The sequence below is a fragment of the Petromyzon marinus genome, chromosome 64 (genome assembly GCF_048934315.1).
Source record: "Petromyzon marinus isolate PM22_M1 ecotype Great Lakes invasive population chromosome 64, UKy_Petmar_22M1.pri1.0, whole genome shotgun sequence".
In the NCBI taxonomy this organism is placed as follows: Eukaryota; Metazoa; Chordata; class Hyperoartia; order Petromyzontiformes; family Petromyzontidae; genus Petromyzon; species Petromyzon marinus.
Window position 1 is genome coordinate 1,872,726 of NC_133730.1, and position 15,657 is coordinate 1,888,382.

General features: G+C 50.0%; 1 protein-coding gene across 1 annotated transcript in view; it reads right to left on the reverse strand.

Moving 5' to 3' along the window:
* The window catches only part of LOC116956299 (uncharacterized), a 112,818-nt gene that overhangs the window by 36,576 nt on the left and 60,585 nt on the right, over positions 1-15,657 (reverse strand). Inside the window, exons 10-23 of the mRNA XM_032977803.2 lie at positions 15,353-15,415; positions 13,729-13,764; positions 13,505-13,546; positions 13,101-13,199; positions 11,350-11,403; positions 8,404-8,463; positions 7,928-7,972; positions 7,498-7,551; positions 7,120-7,161; positions 5,469-5,568; positions 2,448-2,483; positions 1,729-1,893; positions 1,245-1,343; positions 630-731 (exon numbers count right to left, since the gene is read on the reverse strand). Of these exons, the coding sequence (XP_032833694.1) occupies positions 630-731; positions 1,245-1,343; positions 1,729-1,893; positions 2,448-2,483; positions 5,469-5,568; positions 7,120-7,161; positions 7,498-7,551; positions 7,928-7,972; positions 8,404-8,463; positions 11,350-11,403; positions 13,101-13,199; positions 13,505-13,546; positions 13,729-13,764; positions 15,353-15,415 (997 nt within the window). The remainder of the gene's footprint in view (positions 1-629; positions 732-1,244; positions 1,344-1,728; positions 1,894-2,447; positions 2,484-5,468; positions 5,569-7,119; positions 7,162-7,497; positions 7,552-7,927; positions 7,973-8,403; positions 8,464-11,349; positions 11,404-13,100; positions 13,200-13,504; positions 13,547-13,728; positions 13,765-15,352; positions 15,416-15,657) is intronic.

Sequence of the window (15,657 nt, forward strand, 5' to 3'; positions counted from 1 at the left end):
CAAACAAAATGGGTCGATCCGCCTTTTTCGAAATTAAAAGACGAAGCTTTGAAACTCGCTCCCCACCCCTTGTTGTGATTGCAATTTGCAGATTTCTCCAAAAACAAAACCAATGTACGACTTGCCACTGACAGATCTGCACCGCTGACATCGATTCGGCCGACTCAGCCGGGTTTGGAACCTTTGACGGGCGCTTCCAATAAAGAAAGTCTATTGATGTTGACGACAAAAAGTGGATGCAACCGGGAGCGTCTGATGGACAGTTCCAGAGCAATATCATGGGCGGAGATAAACGGCAGGAAGGCCAGGACCGATCGCTGACAACTTTGAGAAGAGACATCGCACAGGGAGGGATGCAAGACCGCGCGCCTTGTACACACGTGATGCGGTTAACGAGTCGATAGTCATCTCACAGCCGCACCACAGCATCGATCATCCTTCTGCTGTGTCTACACTCGGGGGGGGGGGGAGGGGGGATCTCAATTAGTCCCCCCGCCTTTCACCTACCACAGACATCGCCGGCATGCCTGACTTGACCGCTAGGTGCAATGTGAATCGTTGTGATTCCCGGACATAGATTCGTCAACGTGGTGCTGCGTCGGGGCTGCGTCGTGGTGCCATCATCTCACCTGGCTGACCGGGGGGCCCCGGTGGTCCTTGAGGTCCCGGCACGCCCGGCAAAGTCCTCACCGGCACTTGACCGCACGACTGGCACGTGGCCCCCTTGTCCCCTGCGCAGGCAGCATCCACCGCGTCGACAGTCAGTTCACTCATTTGACGAACGAACGAATGATTGAACTGTGAGTTCAGTCATTCAATGATTGAACTGTGAGTTCACTCATTCAATGATTGGTTGGCGAGCCACTTGAAGGTGGCACTATAATGTTTTAATTGACACCTGGGAAACTGCACCATGACACTTGGGTACTACAGTGAAACGCCTGTTACCCACCCTCCTATTGTCCACTCTTCCTATCATCCATACACCCGTATCGCTCCACGAATAATCGTACAGTATGATGCCGTGTGTAAACATCGCCACTGGGGAGAAAGAAAGAGGGCGGTCAGGCGTGGTGCTGGCCACCCACCCTGAGCCAGCCTTCGTAGGAGCTCGCCATCAGCACTTGCCCCAATGGTCTGTAAAGGCTAGACGGGGATAACTTTGTTTTTGACTTCATGAGTTTACGTTAGAATTCAAGGTGAGACCTGGTGTGACGTCACCCATGCAGTGAGGCCGCGCGTACCTTTAATGCCGGCGATGCCAGGAGTACCGGGATGCCCCGCTTGTCCCGGAGGCCCAGGGATCCCCTTGCCAGTGCTGCCAAAGTCCGGAGGCACCGTAGCTGTGGATTATGGGATGAGGGAAAGGTCACGTGCGTGTGTGTGCGTATCAGAGGGGGCGAGTGGTGGGCGCAGTGGTTAGCGCATTGCACTACGATCTGTCGGATTTAATACAAATGTCGGGAACGCATCCCGAGTACAAACACGCGTGTTGTACACATGCACACGCGTGTTGTTAACATGCACACGCGCGTTGTACGCATGCGCACGCGTGTTGTACACATGCACACGCGTGTTGTACGCATCCACACGCGTGTTGTACACATGCACACGCGTGTTGTACGCATGCACACGCGTGTTGTTCACATGCACACGCGCGTTGTACACGTTCACACGCTCTCTCTCTCTCTCTTCTGCCGTCACTGGCAGCAGTGCTGCCCCACGTACCAGGAGGCCCAGGTGGTCCGGGGATACCCGGATTCCCGGGGAGACCTGGCTGACCATCCACTCCCCTGGCTCCAGGGATGATGGGGCCTGGGTCTCCTGGAAGACCTTTGTCCCCTCTAGTCCCGGGCTGGCCTGGGATGCCTGGAGAACCCTTGGACGATGGGCCTGTAGGAGCGCCACGGCCATCGATTCAAACGCCATCCACGAACACAATATCCCACCGATCATCTCGTCATCCCATCAGTTATCTCGTCATCACATCAGTCATCTCATCATCCCATCAGTCATCTCGTCATCCCATCAGTTATCTCGTCATCCCATCAGTCATCTCGTCATTACATCAGTCATCTCGTCATCCCATCAGTCATCTCGTCATCCCATCAGTTATCTCGTCGTCCCATCAGTCATCTCGTCATCCCATCAGTTATCTCTTCATCCCATCAGTCATCTCGTCATCCCATCAGTCATCTCGTCAGCCCATCAGTCATCTTGTCATCTGCTCCTGCCTACATGACCTGAATCTGCTCAATCTTGTCAGATCTTAAGTTCAATCAGTGTTGAGCCTGGAGAGGTCTCTCAATGGGCTGTGAGGTGGCCAGGAAACAGATGGCAGTACAGAAACTAGATTCCCTGTGTATATCTTCTCCAAGCACAACGGCTTTCTCCCACACTCAAAGCACTCCTTTAATTATGAGATCAAGGCCACGCGACTTCCTTACCCGGAGGCCCAGGCGTGCCCTGGAGACCGATGGGACCTGCAGGTTAGAGCAGAGTGTGACGTGCCAAACCAACAGCGGACACGTTCATACAGCCTCTACACAGCAATACGTACACACAGCCTCTACACAGCAATACGTACACACAGCCTCCACACAGCAATACTTACACACAGCCTCTACACAGCAATACTTACACACAGCCTCTACACAGCAATACTTACACACAGCCTCCACACAGCAATACTTACACACAGCCTCTACACAGCAATACTTACACACAGCCTCTACACAGCAATACGTACACACAGCCTCTACACAGCAATACTTACACACAGCCTCTACACAGCAATACTTACAAATAGCCTCTACACAGCAATACTTACACACAGCCTCTACACAGCAATACTTACACATAGCCTCTACACAGCAATACCTACACATAGCCTCTACACAGCAATACTTACACACAGCCTCTACACAGCAATACTTACACACAGCCTCTACACCGTTATACTTACACACAGCCTCCACACAGTTATACTTACACAGCCTCTACACAGCAATACTTACACACAGCCTCTACACGGTTATACTTATACACAGCCTCCACACAGTTATAATTACACACAGCCTCTACACAGCAATACTTACACACAGCCTCTACACAGCAATACTTACACACAGCTTCTACACAGCAATACTTACACACAGCCTCTACACAGCAATACTTACACACAGCCTCTACACAGCAATACTTACACACAGCCTCCACACAACAATACATACACACAGCCTCTACACAGCAATACTTACACACAGCCTCTACACAGCAATACTTACACACAGCCTCTACACAGCAATACTTACACACAGCCTCTACACAGCAATACTTACACACAGCCTCCACACAGCAATACTTACACACAGCCTCCACACAGCAATACATACACACAGCCTCTACACAGCAATACTTACACACAGCCTCTACACAGCAATACATACACACAGCCTCTACACAGCAATACTTACACACAGCCTCTACACAGCAATACTTACACACAGCCTCCACACAGCAATACTTACACACAGCCTCTACACAGCAATACTTACACACAGCCTCCACAAAGCAATACATACACACAGCCTCTACACAGCAATACTTACACACAGCCTCTACACAGCAATACATACACACAGCCTCCACACAGCAATACATACACACAGCCTCTACACAGCAATACTTACACACAGCCTCTACACAGCAATACGTACACACAGCCTCCACACAGCAATACATACACACAGCCTCTACACAGCAATACTTACACATAGCCTCCACACAGCAATACTTACACACAGCCTCTACACAGCAATACTTACACACAGCCTCTACACAGCAATACTTACACACAGCCTCTACACAGCAATACTTACACAGAGCCTCTACACAGCAATACTTACACACAGCCTCCACACAGCAATACTTACACACAGCCTCTACACAGCAATACATACACACAGCCTCTACACAGCAATACTTACACACAGCCTCCACACAGCAATACGTACACACAGCCTCCACACAGCAATACTTACACACAGCCTCTACACAGCAATACTTACACACAGCCTCTACACAGCAATACTTACACACAGCCTCCACATAGCAATACTTACACACAGCCTCTACACAGCAATACTTACACACAGCCTCTACACAGCAATACTTACACACAGCCTCCACACAGTTATACTTACACACAGCCTCCACACAGTTATAATTACACACAGCCTCTACACAGCAAAACTTACACACAGCCTCAAGATCCAGGTCCGATTCAACACGTTATATAAAATCCGTGATCTGGTTCCGTCTGTAAAATATGTGATTCCGGACATACAGTACCCTGGCGTCTACAAACTGAGTTGCCTTTGTGGTATTAGTTACATTGGAGAAACCAAACTACATGTATCGGACCGTATCCGTGAACACAAAGCAGACCTAAAACATTGTAGGACCAACACCTCGGCCGTGTTAGATCACTGTTATAATTCAGTGGGCTCGCATGACATTGACTTCTCCAAGACAGAGGTTCTCTGCAAGCCATCTGGCTACCATGAGAGATTCGTTCATGAGGCTATCCACATATACAAAAACAGAGACAATTTCAACAGAGAAGATGTATTCTGGCTTAGCAATCATTGGAAGGATTTGATCAACCATTCCGGGTCTTAATTGATTGATCACGCTTAAGGTGGCTTTCAGACCACATTCCATTCTTTTCGTCTCCCCCCTCCTCTTTTCCGAACATAGATGGATTCGTCCAACTGAACAACTGCCAAAAATCGCTCTCCGTGGTGCTAACATTAAGAAAAAACCGCGACTTTTTTCAAATTTTCTTGATTTGGTTTTCACATCTGATGATGATTGCGTGTGTTGCAGTCGAAACGTCGTGAGAATTTTATTGTTTAATATTTTTAAATATTTTATTGTTTCCCTTGTACGTGACTTTACCGAAAGAACCAAGAATATGAGCCTCTACACAGTTATACTTACAACCTCTACACAGCAAAACTTCCACACAGCTTCCACACAGAAATACTGACACACAACCTTTACACAGCAATACTTACACACAGCCTCTACACAGCAATACTTACACACAGCCTCTACACAGCAATACTTACACACAGCATTAAGCTAACAATTGTCCAAGCTCTGCGGCCCTTTATATATTCAGGTATTATCGGTCAATTTAAGGGGGAGGGGGGGGCGATGTTGCCATGCGGCTTCACCCGATTCGTTAATTTGCAAGAAAAAATGGCAAATTTGTATCGCGACGCCGGATACAAGGGGGTTGCGCCTTTAGTAACGAGATCCACTGTAAGGCGGACGGAGCGTCGTTGTTTTTGGCGAAGACTCACTCCGCGGTGTTAACCGGGGCGGCCACCGAGCTCGTAAACCCGCGCTGGACCTCTGCGGAGAAACACGGCAAACCGCTCGGCCGTTTGACCGCTCACCTGGAAACCCGCGCTCCCCTTTGTCCCCGGGGGGTCCCGGGAATCCGACGTCCCCTTTCTGGGCGGTGGTGACGTCACCGCTGCCGGCGACCGAGACCACCTGCGGACGCGCATCACAGACGGGCAGCGCTTTGTTCTCACGGCCGCGGGAACTGCGAGCGTGCCGAAGCGCGGCTCCAAGCTTCGCAGCCACCTTCGGCTCGTCCGACTATTTCATTTGTTACGTCTCCTTTTCCCAGAGCACGCAGTGCAGAAACATCGATTGTTATACTGTCATTTTAGCTCGGGGTCTATGCTCCCCCCGCTCCGCCAACCCTCACTGACCAACCAACCTGGTGAAGTGTGGTCAAATAACCTTCCCGGCAGTGGATTGACATAACGGCTGTACGTGTGCATTGTGACCGCTCCAAATTATATTGCGATCGTGTTGTTGGCGTCAAGAGGGTCAGATGGCATTCCAAATTGAAACATTTGTGCCAAAGAATGGCCGCGGACGCCGATATCACAGAGATGCTTTTGAAGCCTCTCCCTGGGCCTGTTCATCCCAAAGGCCTCCTTGAGCAGCGGCCTGCGACGCCATTCGCTTGCATAATTAAATATCCTGACTGGGTTTCAAGCTTCGGGGTCTCCTCTGGGTGTGAGATAAACAGTAGCAAAAGATCGCTACGTAGACACGATGGGGTTCTAGATTTGAAGCTTTCGTGACTGCAAGGATCCATACTCTTTGGTTCTATTCGGTAAAGTCACGTAGGTAAAAAATAAAACAACAAAAAATCACGACGTTTCGGCCACAACACAAGTGGCCTTCATCAGGTGAAGGGACCGGACTGTCCAGAGGACAGCGTTGGAGTGTCCTCTGGACAGTCCGGTCCCTTCACCTGATGAAGGCCACTTGTGTTGTGGCCGAAACGTCGTGATTTTTTTTCTTTTTTTTTACCTACGTGACTTTAACGAATAGAACCAAAGAGTACGATGGGGCTCGTTGGACTTCTATGCTTGTTTCATTATATATTTAAAATTTACTTCCTCGCTGTTCATTCAACTTTACATCGCTGCATAGCCGACCGTCACATATCTGCCTTGACCAAGTAACCGCTTACAACCAGACAGTGCCGGATTATCCAAGTAGCAACAGTAGCTACAAATGCTACGGGCCCCGCACTTTCAAGGGCCCTGCGCTAAATGCTTTCAAGCTATCAATTCCGGTTCAGTGATTCTGCACTTGCTCTATTACTATAGTACTATACCACCTTCAACTTTTTTGAACGACTGGGTGTTTAAGGTTAGCGATTTGTCGTATCATCTGGCCGTGTAGCAAATGAAAAAAGACATTTACTTTACTGTGCAAGTAAAACATATGTGTGTTTTTATATTTACGTGTTTTTTTTATTTAGGGCCCCTTTATAACATCATACTACAGGCCTTGCACTAGCTTAATCCGCCACTGCAACCAGTGGAGTATTTCGTGCACGGTGGGCGTAACATGGCGGTGTAACCGTGATCGTCCGTGGATGTTCACGGAGCCGTCGTTGCTTACGCGGCGTTGGACTTAGATCTGGAGCAGACTTCCTGTCTGCCCATTGTACAGCGTAAGAGAAATCGACCGCCCTGTGTGTGTGTTTATACGGGTCCGCTGAGGAGAGTCACTCACTTTTCCCGGAGGCCCTGCGATGCCAGCGTCTCCCTTCCGACCCTAGAGTAACACACACGCACAGTTTAGGCAATGCACGTCCGTGCTTAGCAAACGAGATTTTAACAAAATGACGTATATGATGTCCTTCGCCGGGAGAAAGGCCACAGGTGTGAGGGGGGCAACGCTCTGTACCACACTCGATGTGGAGGCCACATTTGCTGTACCGCATGCTCCTCGTGAGTCAGGGTGAGGCTCCTCCTCGACGCCCACGGCAAGGGAGTTTCACATCTGCGTGCGATCCCCCAACCCTCGATGCCTCCACAGTGCGGGACTGCAGGCCACGTGCATAGCCACCGCCGCCCGGCTAAATGCGCGAGTGCGATGTGGGGTCAATACCTTTTCGCCATCCAGGCCGTCAATGCCGGGAATCCCTGGGATACCAGGCTCTCCCTGCGTGCCACACGAAGACAAAGATTCCCCTTGAAGCGTTCAACAAACTGTTGGGGCAAGTGCTGTAAGAGAGCACCTATGAAGGCCGGCACAGCACACAAGGAGGCGGTTGGCCAGCACCGGCCACATTTGTCTCCTGCGCACTGCACCAGGTACTCTCGTTCGAGGCCGAGTCGACCTAAGGAAGGCCCACGACCGGTTCAGATATTCATTACTGATATTGCTCGTGAGTGGGAATTGAACTTGGCTCTCCAGATTAGTAGCGCCGTGCTCGAACTGGAACGCATGCAAACACGTGCACACATATATAAACAAGAGACAAAGGTGCAGCGCTGCATCTGCTCGCCTACGCCATTGCTGGTGGAGGTGCACTCACATCGATTCCTGGCAGTCCTGAATCCCCATCCTTTCCTGGCTTCCCCTGATAAACGGGGAATGGGAAGAGAGGAAAAACACGGTCAAGCGTTAGGGAACCAACTTCAGTGGGCAGAATTTGCATGGTAATATTTAGCAGCCCTGTGTTCGCCTGTCGCACGGAAGTCGCTCAGCGCAGCTAGCGAGCGGTGAGGCAGTGGCCACCAGCTTCACGGACGGAATGCGAGGGATGCGACTCCAGACCGTGGGATCATAGCGCGCATCAACCTGCCCACCGAAGGCCTGTTGCTGGAACCACTTCATTTCTCCACTTGGCATCGCGGGAAGCCGCCAGAGTGGATTGCCAAACGAGACGATGTCCAATTGTCAGCCTCTCCCGTCGAACAACAGCAGAATGCCCAGCGTAACGGAGGGCGGCACGATCGAAATCACGTCGTTGACATGAACGAAATAATCTTCACAAAACGGGGCTCTCACCCTCTTGCCAGCTTCTCCAAAGTCACCTTTCTCTCCCTTCTGACCAAAGCCCGGTCGTCCCTGTGCAAAGCAGATGGCATTCGTCATACAGAGGTACTCAGCAGCAGCGTACCCACGTTATACCGACAGTACACATGCCCAGGAACACACGCGTAGTATGTTATGTATACCGGAAATCCTCTACTTACTAACTTTCAATTTACGCACTTTCAGAGATACGAACAAACCTGTCCGTATGTCGAGTTGCCTGTTCGGACCGAGAGTCGTAAGTTCGACCGCCGCACAATAGATTGCGGTGCTGGCATCTACATCTACAGAACGTGAAGAACCAGTGGCATCTACATCTGCAGAACGTGAAGAATCAGTGGCATCTACATCTGCAGAATGTGAAGAACCAGTGGCATCTACATCTGTGTAACGTGAAGAACCAGTGGCATCTACATCTGCAGAACGTGAAGAACCAGTGGCATCTACATCTGCAGAACGTGAAGAACCAGTGGTATTTACATCTGCAGAACGTCAAGAACCAGTGGCATCTACATCTACAGAACGTCAAGAACCAGTGGCATCTACATCTGTAGAACGTGAAGAACCAGTGGCATCTACACCTGCAGAACGTGAAGAACCAGTGGCATCTACATCTGCAGAACGTGAAGAACCAGTGGCATCTACATCTGCAGAACGTGAAGAACCAGTGGCATCTACATCTGCAGAACGTGCAGAACCAGTGGCATCTACTTCTGCAGAACGTGAAGAACCAGTGGCATCTACTTCTGCAGAACGTGACGAACCAGTGGCATCTACTTCTGCAGAACGTGAAGAACCAGTGGCATCTACTTCTGCAGAACGTGAAGAACCAGTGGCATCTATTTCTGCAGAACGTCAAGAACCAGTGGCATCTACATCTGCAGAACGTGAAGAACCAGTGGCATCTACATCTGCAGAACGTGAAGAACCAGTGGCATCTACATCTACAGAACATCAAGAACCAGTGGCATCTACATCTGTGTAACGTGAAGAAGCAGTGGCATCTACATCTACAGAACGTCAAGAACCAGTGGCATCTGCATCTGTGTAACGTGAAGAAGCAGTGGCATCTACATCTACAGAACGTCAAGAACCAGTGGCATCTGCATCTGTGTAACGTGAAGAAGCAGTGGCATCTACATCTACAGAACGTCAAGAACCAGTGGCATCTACATCTGTGTAACGTGAAGAAGCAGTGGCATCTACATCTACAGAACGTCAAGAACCAGTGGCATCTACATCTGTGTAACGTGAAGAACCAGTGGCATCTACTTCTGCAGAACGTGAAGAACCAGTGGCATCTATTTCTGCAGAACGTCAAGAACCAATGGCATCTACATCTGCAGAACGTGAAGAACCAGTGGCATCTACATCTGCAGAACGTGAAGAACCAGTGGCATCTACATCTACAGAACGTCAAGAACCAGTGGCATCTACATCTGTGTAGCGTGAAGAAGCAGTGGCATCTACATCTACAGAACGTCAAGAACCAGTGGCATCTGCATCTGTGTAACGTGAAGAAGCAGTGGCATCTACATCTACAGAACGTCAAGAACCAGTGGCATCTGCATCTGTGTAACGTGAAGAAGCAGTGGCATCTACATCTACAGAACGTCAAGAACCAGTGGCATCTACATCTGTGTAACGTGAAGAAGCAGTGGCATCTACATCTACAGAACGTCAAGAACCAGTGGCATCTACATCTGTGTAATGTGAAGAACCAGTGGCATCTACATCTACAGAACATCAAGAACCAGTGGCATCTACATCTGTGTAACGTGAAGAAGCAGTGGCATCTACATCTACAGAACGTCAAGAACCAGTGGCATCTACATCTGCAGAACGTGAAGAACCCTAGACATCTACAGGAGATGATATAACTTTTAAAGCCATTCACTCTGAGTATACACGCCGTAAAACGTGCTTGGAATCGACGGGAGTAAAGTTGGACCTCCTAAAAAAATCGACTTACGAACAGGCCTCTGGAACCTAACTCGTTGGTAAGTAGAGGAATCCCTGTATTGAACTTCTTTCGCATCGTACGTAGGCAACTGTGCCCATCCGAGGTGCCAACCGTGTGTCTACAGGGCGCACATGTCCCGAACATGTACACGCAACAAAATACCCCGTGTATCCTTTACAGACTTTTGGGGTGAAATTCTGTTAGCAAGCACCTATGTGGGCCGCCACGGCATACGAGGGGGTGGGTGGCCAGGACCATACCCGGCCGCCTTTGTCTCCCCAGTGGCGATGTTTTGCACACCGCACCAGGTACTCATTTGAGGCTAAGTCGACCTAGGCGAGGCCCAGGACACGCACGTGGAGCACATGCGGTACACACAGTACGCACGAGGCGCACACCTAGAACCCGCGCAGTACGCGGGGCACAACACACCACACACATACGAAGTGCTCACACTTAAAGCACCTAGAGCACGCACACACACACAGCATATGTAAGTATATGTTAAGTTGCTGTTTTTGTACAGTGTGTGCAGCATTGTGAACGGCGCAGAATGAATGACGATGGTGGTGATCGTAACAATGACTTATTTACTCAGGTAAGCCACACTAAGTCTGAAGACTAGTTTTCAGCATGGTCCTGAGTTTGGATTGTTGCTCAAATACCAGTTCCAGTTCATGTTTGGCTATGGGAGGAAACCACAGAACACGGAGAAATCCCACGCGGAACAACGAGGAGGGACATACAAACTCCACACAAAGAGGCACCTGAGTCTGGAATCGAACCCAGGGTGCGTGGTGGGGTGGGGTGGTGCCGGGCGCGGTGTTGGCCACCCACCCCCTCGTGTGCCGTGCACTTGCCCCGACAGTCTGTTCAGGCTATACGGGGGATCTTTGTGTCAGTGAGGAGCCGCACGTGAACATCTGCAGCCGAGTCGCAACAACGCGGTCTCTCACCGGGGGCCCGGGTTGACCGTCGAAGCCTGGTTTGCCTGGCTCGCCCACTTCACCCTGTGTGGCAAACACGCGCGTTCACACGCACGCGAGCATGCACATGCGCACATACACGTGCACACACGCACACACACACGCATCATTAACGTCGTCTCTCCCGAGGGTTGGCAGCTCGGCGTGCAGCAAGCATCTTTCCCTTCCTCGCCCCCTTCCGCCAGTCTCGCGGCAGTCGTTGATCCACATCCCGGCCGAAGTGCCTCTGGCCATTGACCCATCGCATCCTCGGTCTTCCGCTTCTCTTGACCCTCTGCCCAGGTGTCGCGGTACCGCACGGTGACCGTACGTTGCAATACGGCGCTCGGTCTATGGGCTGCTCCGCTTATTCACTGCGATCGAGAGCCCTGCGCAGGTCTCCTATTTTCTGACCCGCGACCCCGACACGACCCATGACTGCCTGACCCCACCTCACCCCACATGACCCCACCGGACCCCGCAACCCGCTTCTGCACTACCGCGCGTGGCCGTGCCCTGACCCACTTTCATTCGATCAGATATTTTTTCACAATTTTTGGTTGTTGTGTGTCTGGATGCTTTGTGGTTCTCGCAGCATCGAAGCACGAACTTGTATTACACATCAAAAGAGTGCTCTGCTCCGAAATACGAATTCTGTTCCCAAACGTTTGACCCCATGTGGCATGAACTACTTACTCTGCTCAGGATACTTTGTAGCATTGAGCGTAAACCATTGTTTTAAACTAAAATTTTAGTGAAAATACACCTGCATTAAGTTGTTCCAGTAAAATTCCGACTATACCTTTCGCACTATTATCCTCCACAGGGTAACACTTGTACGATACATGTTGAATTTCGTTCGCACTGTACGTAGCCAACCATGCTAATCGGAGGTGTGGGGGAAGGACAACAAACTAAAAAAAGCAGTTCTAAAGAAATGCGTTTTCAATCTAGATGATTTAAAAGAGCATATAGGTCCTGTGGCTTCCTAATATCAGAAGGAAGAGCGTTCCAGACGACCGCAGAAGTGCACCTAAAAGCGCACGATGCGGCGAGCGCATTTGTTCGATGGCCAGCCGAAAAAACCGCTGCCGCGAGGATTGCCGGAGTTTGCGTGGCGATGGTTTATGCTCATCGGAAGTATAAAACTTCAGTGCAATTCAGTGTACAGGCCTAAGCATCCTCTCTGACTTCTCTGCCACTCCGACCGCGTGCTCCCCTCGGCTTGGAGCACGCGCGAGATGGAGAGTGTGCACATTCCGAGACTCTGCTGGCCCCGCCGTCCAGAACCGGCGCGGAACGTAGCGCCGCCCAATGTCTAGAAAGCTCTCGTTGGCAGGTCGGCCCCCGCGCCCGCCTCTCTCTGTCACTTCCACGGGAACCTCTCCACCTGCTGGTCTCGCCAACGATGAGCGTGGCCCCACCTCAGCCCAAACCACTTTACGGGTGACCCGCAGTGACCCGTGGGAACCCGATTCCGATGCAGGACTCTGCTACGGTCAGCACTTAGGATTTTTTTTTTAATGAAACAAATTATTATTTTGGCGGTGCTGCTGCGTCGGCAGTGGCGCCCAAGCACATTTGGAACAAAAAAACTCAACACATTCGTCAATAACGCTGTGACCTTCAAAGAAAAAATATATACGTAATAGGCGACGTTTCGGGCAATCGCCCTTCTTCATAGCACGTAAATCCACGTTTTTGTGAAGGTGATTAAGATTCCCACCCAAGGCGACGCTTACCTTCTGCCCCTTCTGGAAGCCGTCGGTGATGTCGACGATGCCCTGCTGCTCGCGGATGTGGCCGGGAGGTCCCGGCGGACCCTGCAGCCCTGACTCCCCCTGCGTGCACACAACAAAGATCCCCGTACAGCCTTTACAGAATGTTGGGGCGAGTGCTGTTAGCGAGCACCTATGAAAGCGGGCACGGCACCCGAAGAGGGTGGGTGTGCCCATAAAAACACCTGTCTCCTCAGCGCTGACGATCGCAGGGACTCCCGGTAGGCTCCCGTCTTACCCTATCTCTCACTGCACTCGCTGAGCCGCTCACCTCCACCTGCTTCTCAACCCTCACCATGCACAACCCCAACGCTTGGCGCGATTACGGGCGAGTGGCAGGTGTCCGTACGGAAAAGCGTCAGACTCACCTTATCTCCTTTGGGGCCTTGGAAGTTGAGCCCCATGTGTCCCTGTAGGCAACAGAGACACGCAGAGTTAATGCTGGGTCGGTGGGTCGGTGGATGCGGAGGGGTGAGTGGGACGGTGGGTGGGTGGACGGGTTGGGTGCCGTGACACCGTCACGGCAGCTGTGGGTAATGACCTCTACTGAGATGGCTAACGGAGGACCTCGCTGTGCAGGATGCGAACTCACCTTGGGTCCTGGAGGCCCAGGCTGGCCTGACGGTCCCTGGTAAAAGTAAAACAAATATCAAAACAGAAAATCAACGGAGGGTTAGCTCCAAAGCTCTGACCCTGATCGTGGTGGTGTGGATAATATTTTATTTTCTCCCTTTTGCATTGAGATAAATTATTTCACTGGCCTGGTTCTGTTTATTAGTCGATGCCACAACTATAAACAAATTAAATCGTCAATTTGGCGAATTCTAGCACAAGGATATGACCAAGGCACTATGTTCCCCAGGCAAGTGCATTCTGTGGTAGTTTCAGAGTCGAGGGTGGTAATTGGTGAGTAGTCTTCAAATGCGGAAAACGTGAACGGTGAAGCCGGCAAAACATAACGGCCTATTATTTTTCACGTAACGTCACGAGATCTTTAACATCGACGGCCCGTATCTTCGGTTAACACTCCCGCAGTATTCTGCAGGGTAGCCGCTGGGCTCAAACCACAAACCTCTGCAACAAAGCAGCAAACCCGCTAACCTCGGCATCGTCTCTGAGGTTTGAATGAAAAAGTTCATTACACGAAACAGCCAACATCATGCGATGAAACTTGCGATTTTTGTCAGAAGATATTAGCGTAACCAAGATATTAGATATTTGTTGTCCTTCGTCCACACCTCCGACTAGCACAGTTGGCTACGTACGGTGCGAAAGAAGTTCGACATCCGTACTTATGGCAAATACAGTATCCTCTGGGATTCTTAAATAAAAAAAAACAATGCATTGCCACGTTTACATTTTTTGCTTTTAAACATTAGACACCGCATAAGCATAGATTACATCCACTAAATATAAGCAGACAAGATGCACCGCTTTCATATATGTCGCTCCACATAAAAAAATATATTAGATTAAGTATTGTGTCATTTGGTTGTGGACTAACGGATGTGGAAAGTAGGACCATCTGGCAATTGTTAATTTTATTGTTTTTGCTATTTACTTATCTTCACATATTCTTCACAAGCAATCCATATGTGTTGCTGGGTTCGGCCACGTGGCGGCATTATTATAACCAACATTTCTTGTCATTGGCCCTCCACCACCCGCCAACAAGATTGCCACGCTTGCTCCGATATTATTAATTTGACACGTTTGCTCATCTGTTGATCCAATTCCGACCGATAAATCTCTTCGCTGTTGGCCCCGAGAGTTTTCACGACCGCATCTACCACACCTCCGATTAGCACGATTGGCTGCGTATGGTGCGAAAGAAGTTCAACGTAAATACAGTAACATGCATTCAACGCGCAGAACCACCTTGCGCTCAAACTGTTCTGAGCATCGTCAGGCAGCAAGCTCAGGAATGGAGCGGAGAAAAAAAAACCCGCGTTTCAAATTCTCCGTAACTTATCGTTATTTTATGTTGTTATTATGCATTCCACAACCGTTCCTCCGATGTAATTCATGGTCACAAATTAAACTAAAGAATCGATTTTTTTTTTCAAGAGGGTACGAGCAGGTCCACGTGTCTAGACCCAGCGTTTACATGACCTGATTGCACACAGCACATATACTGCATTGATATTCATCGATTCATGTAGGCGCGACGTGATTGCTGGTATTGTGAGCATCAGAGTGAACGTGAATCCACGTACTGGAAATCCGGGAGGGCCTGGGGGCCCGATGGGGCCCGGCAGCCCTACACCTCCAGGATTGCCCTGGGAAGAAAGAGTGACCCAGAGGAGAAGAGGGGGACGTTGTGGAGACACGGAGACAGAGAGGAGAGAGATTAGAGAGTTCGGCCACCACAGAGAGAGGCAAAGAGAGAGAAATACATCATAGTATTATTATTGTTTTATATTTTTCTTATTTAATTGCTTCCCTTCTACGTGACTTTACCGAAAGAACCACGAATATGAATCCCTGCAGTCACGAAAGCTTTAAATCAAAATTATTAGGA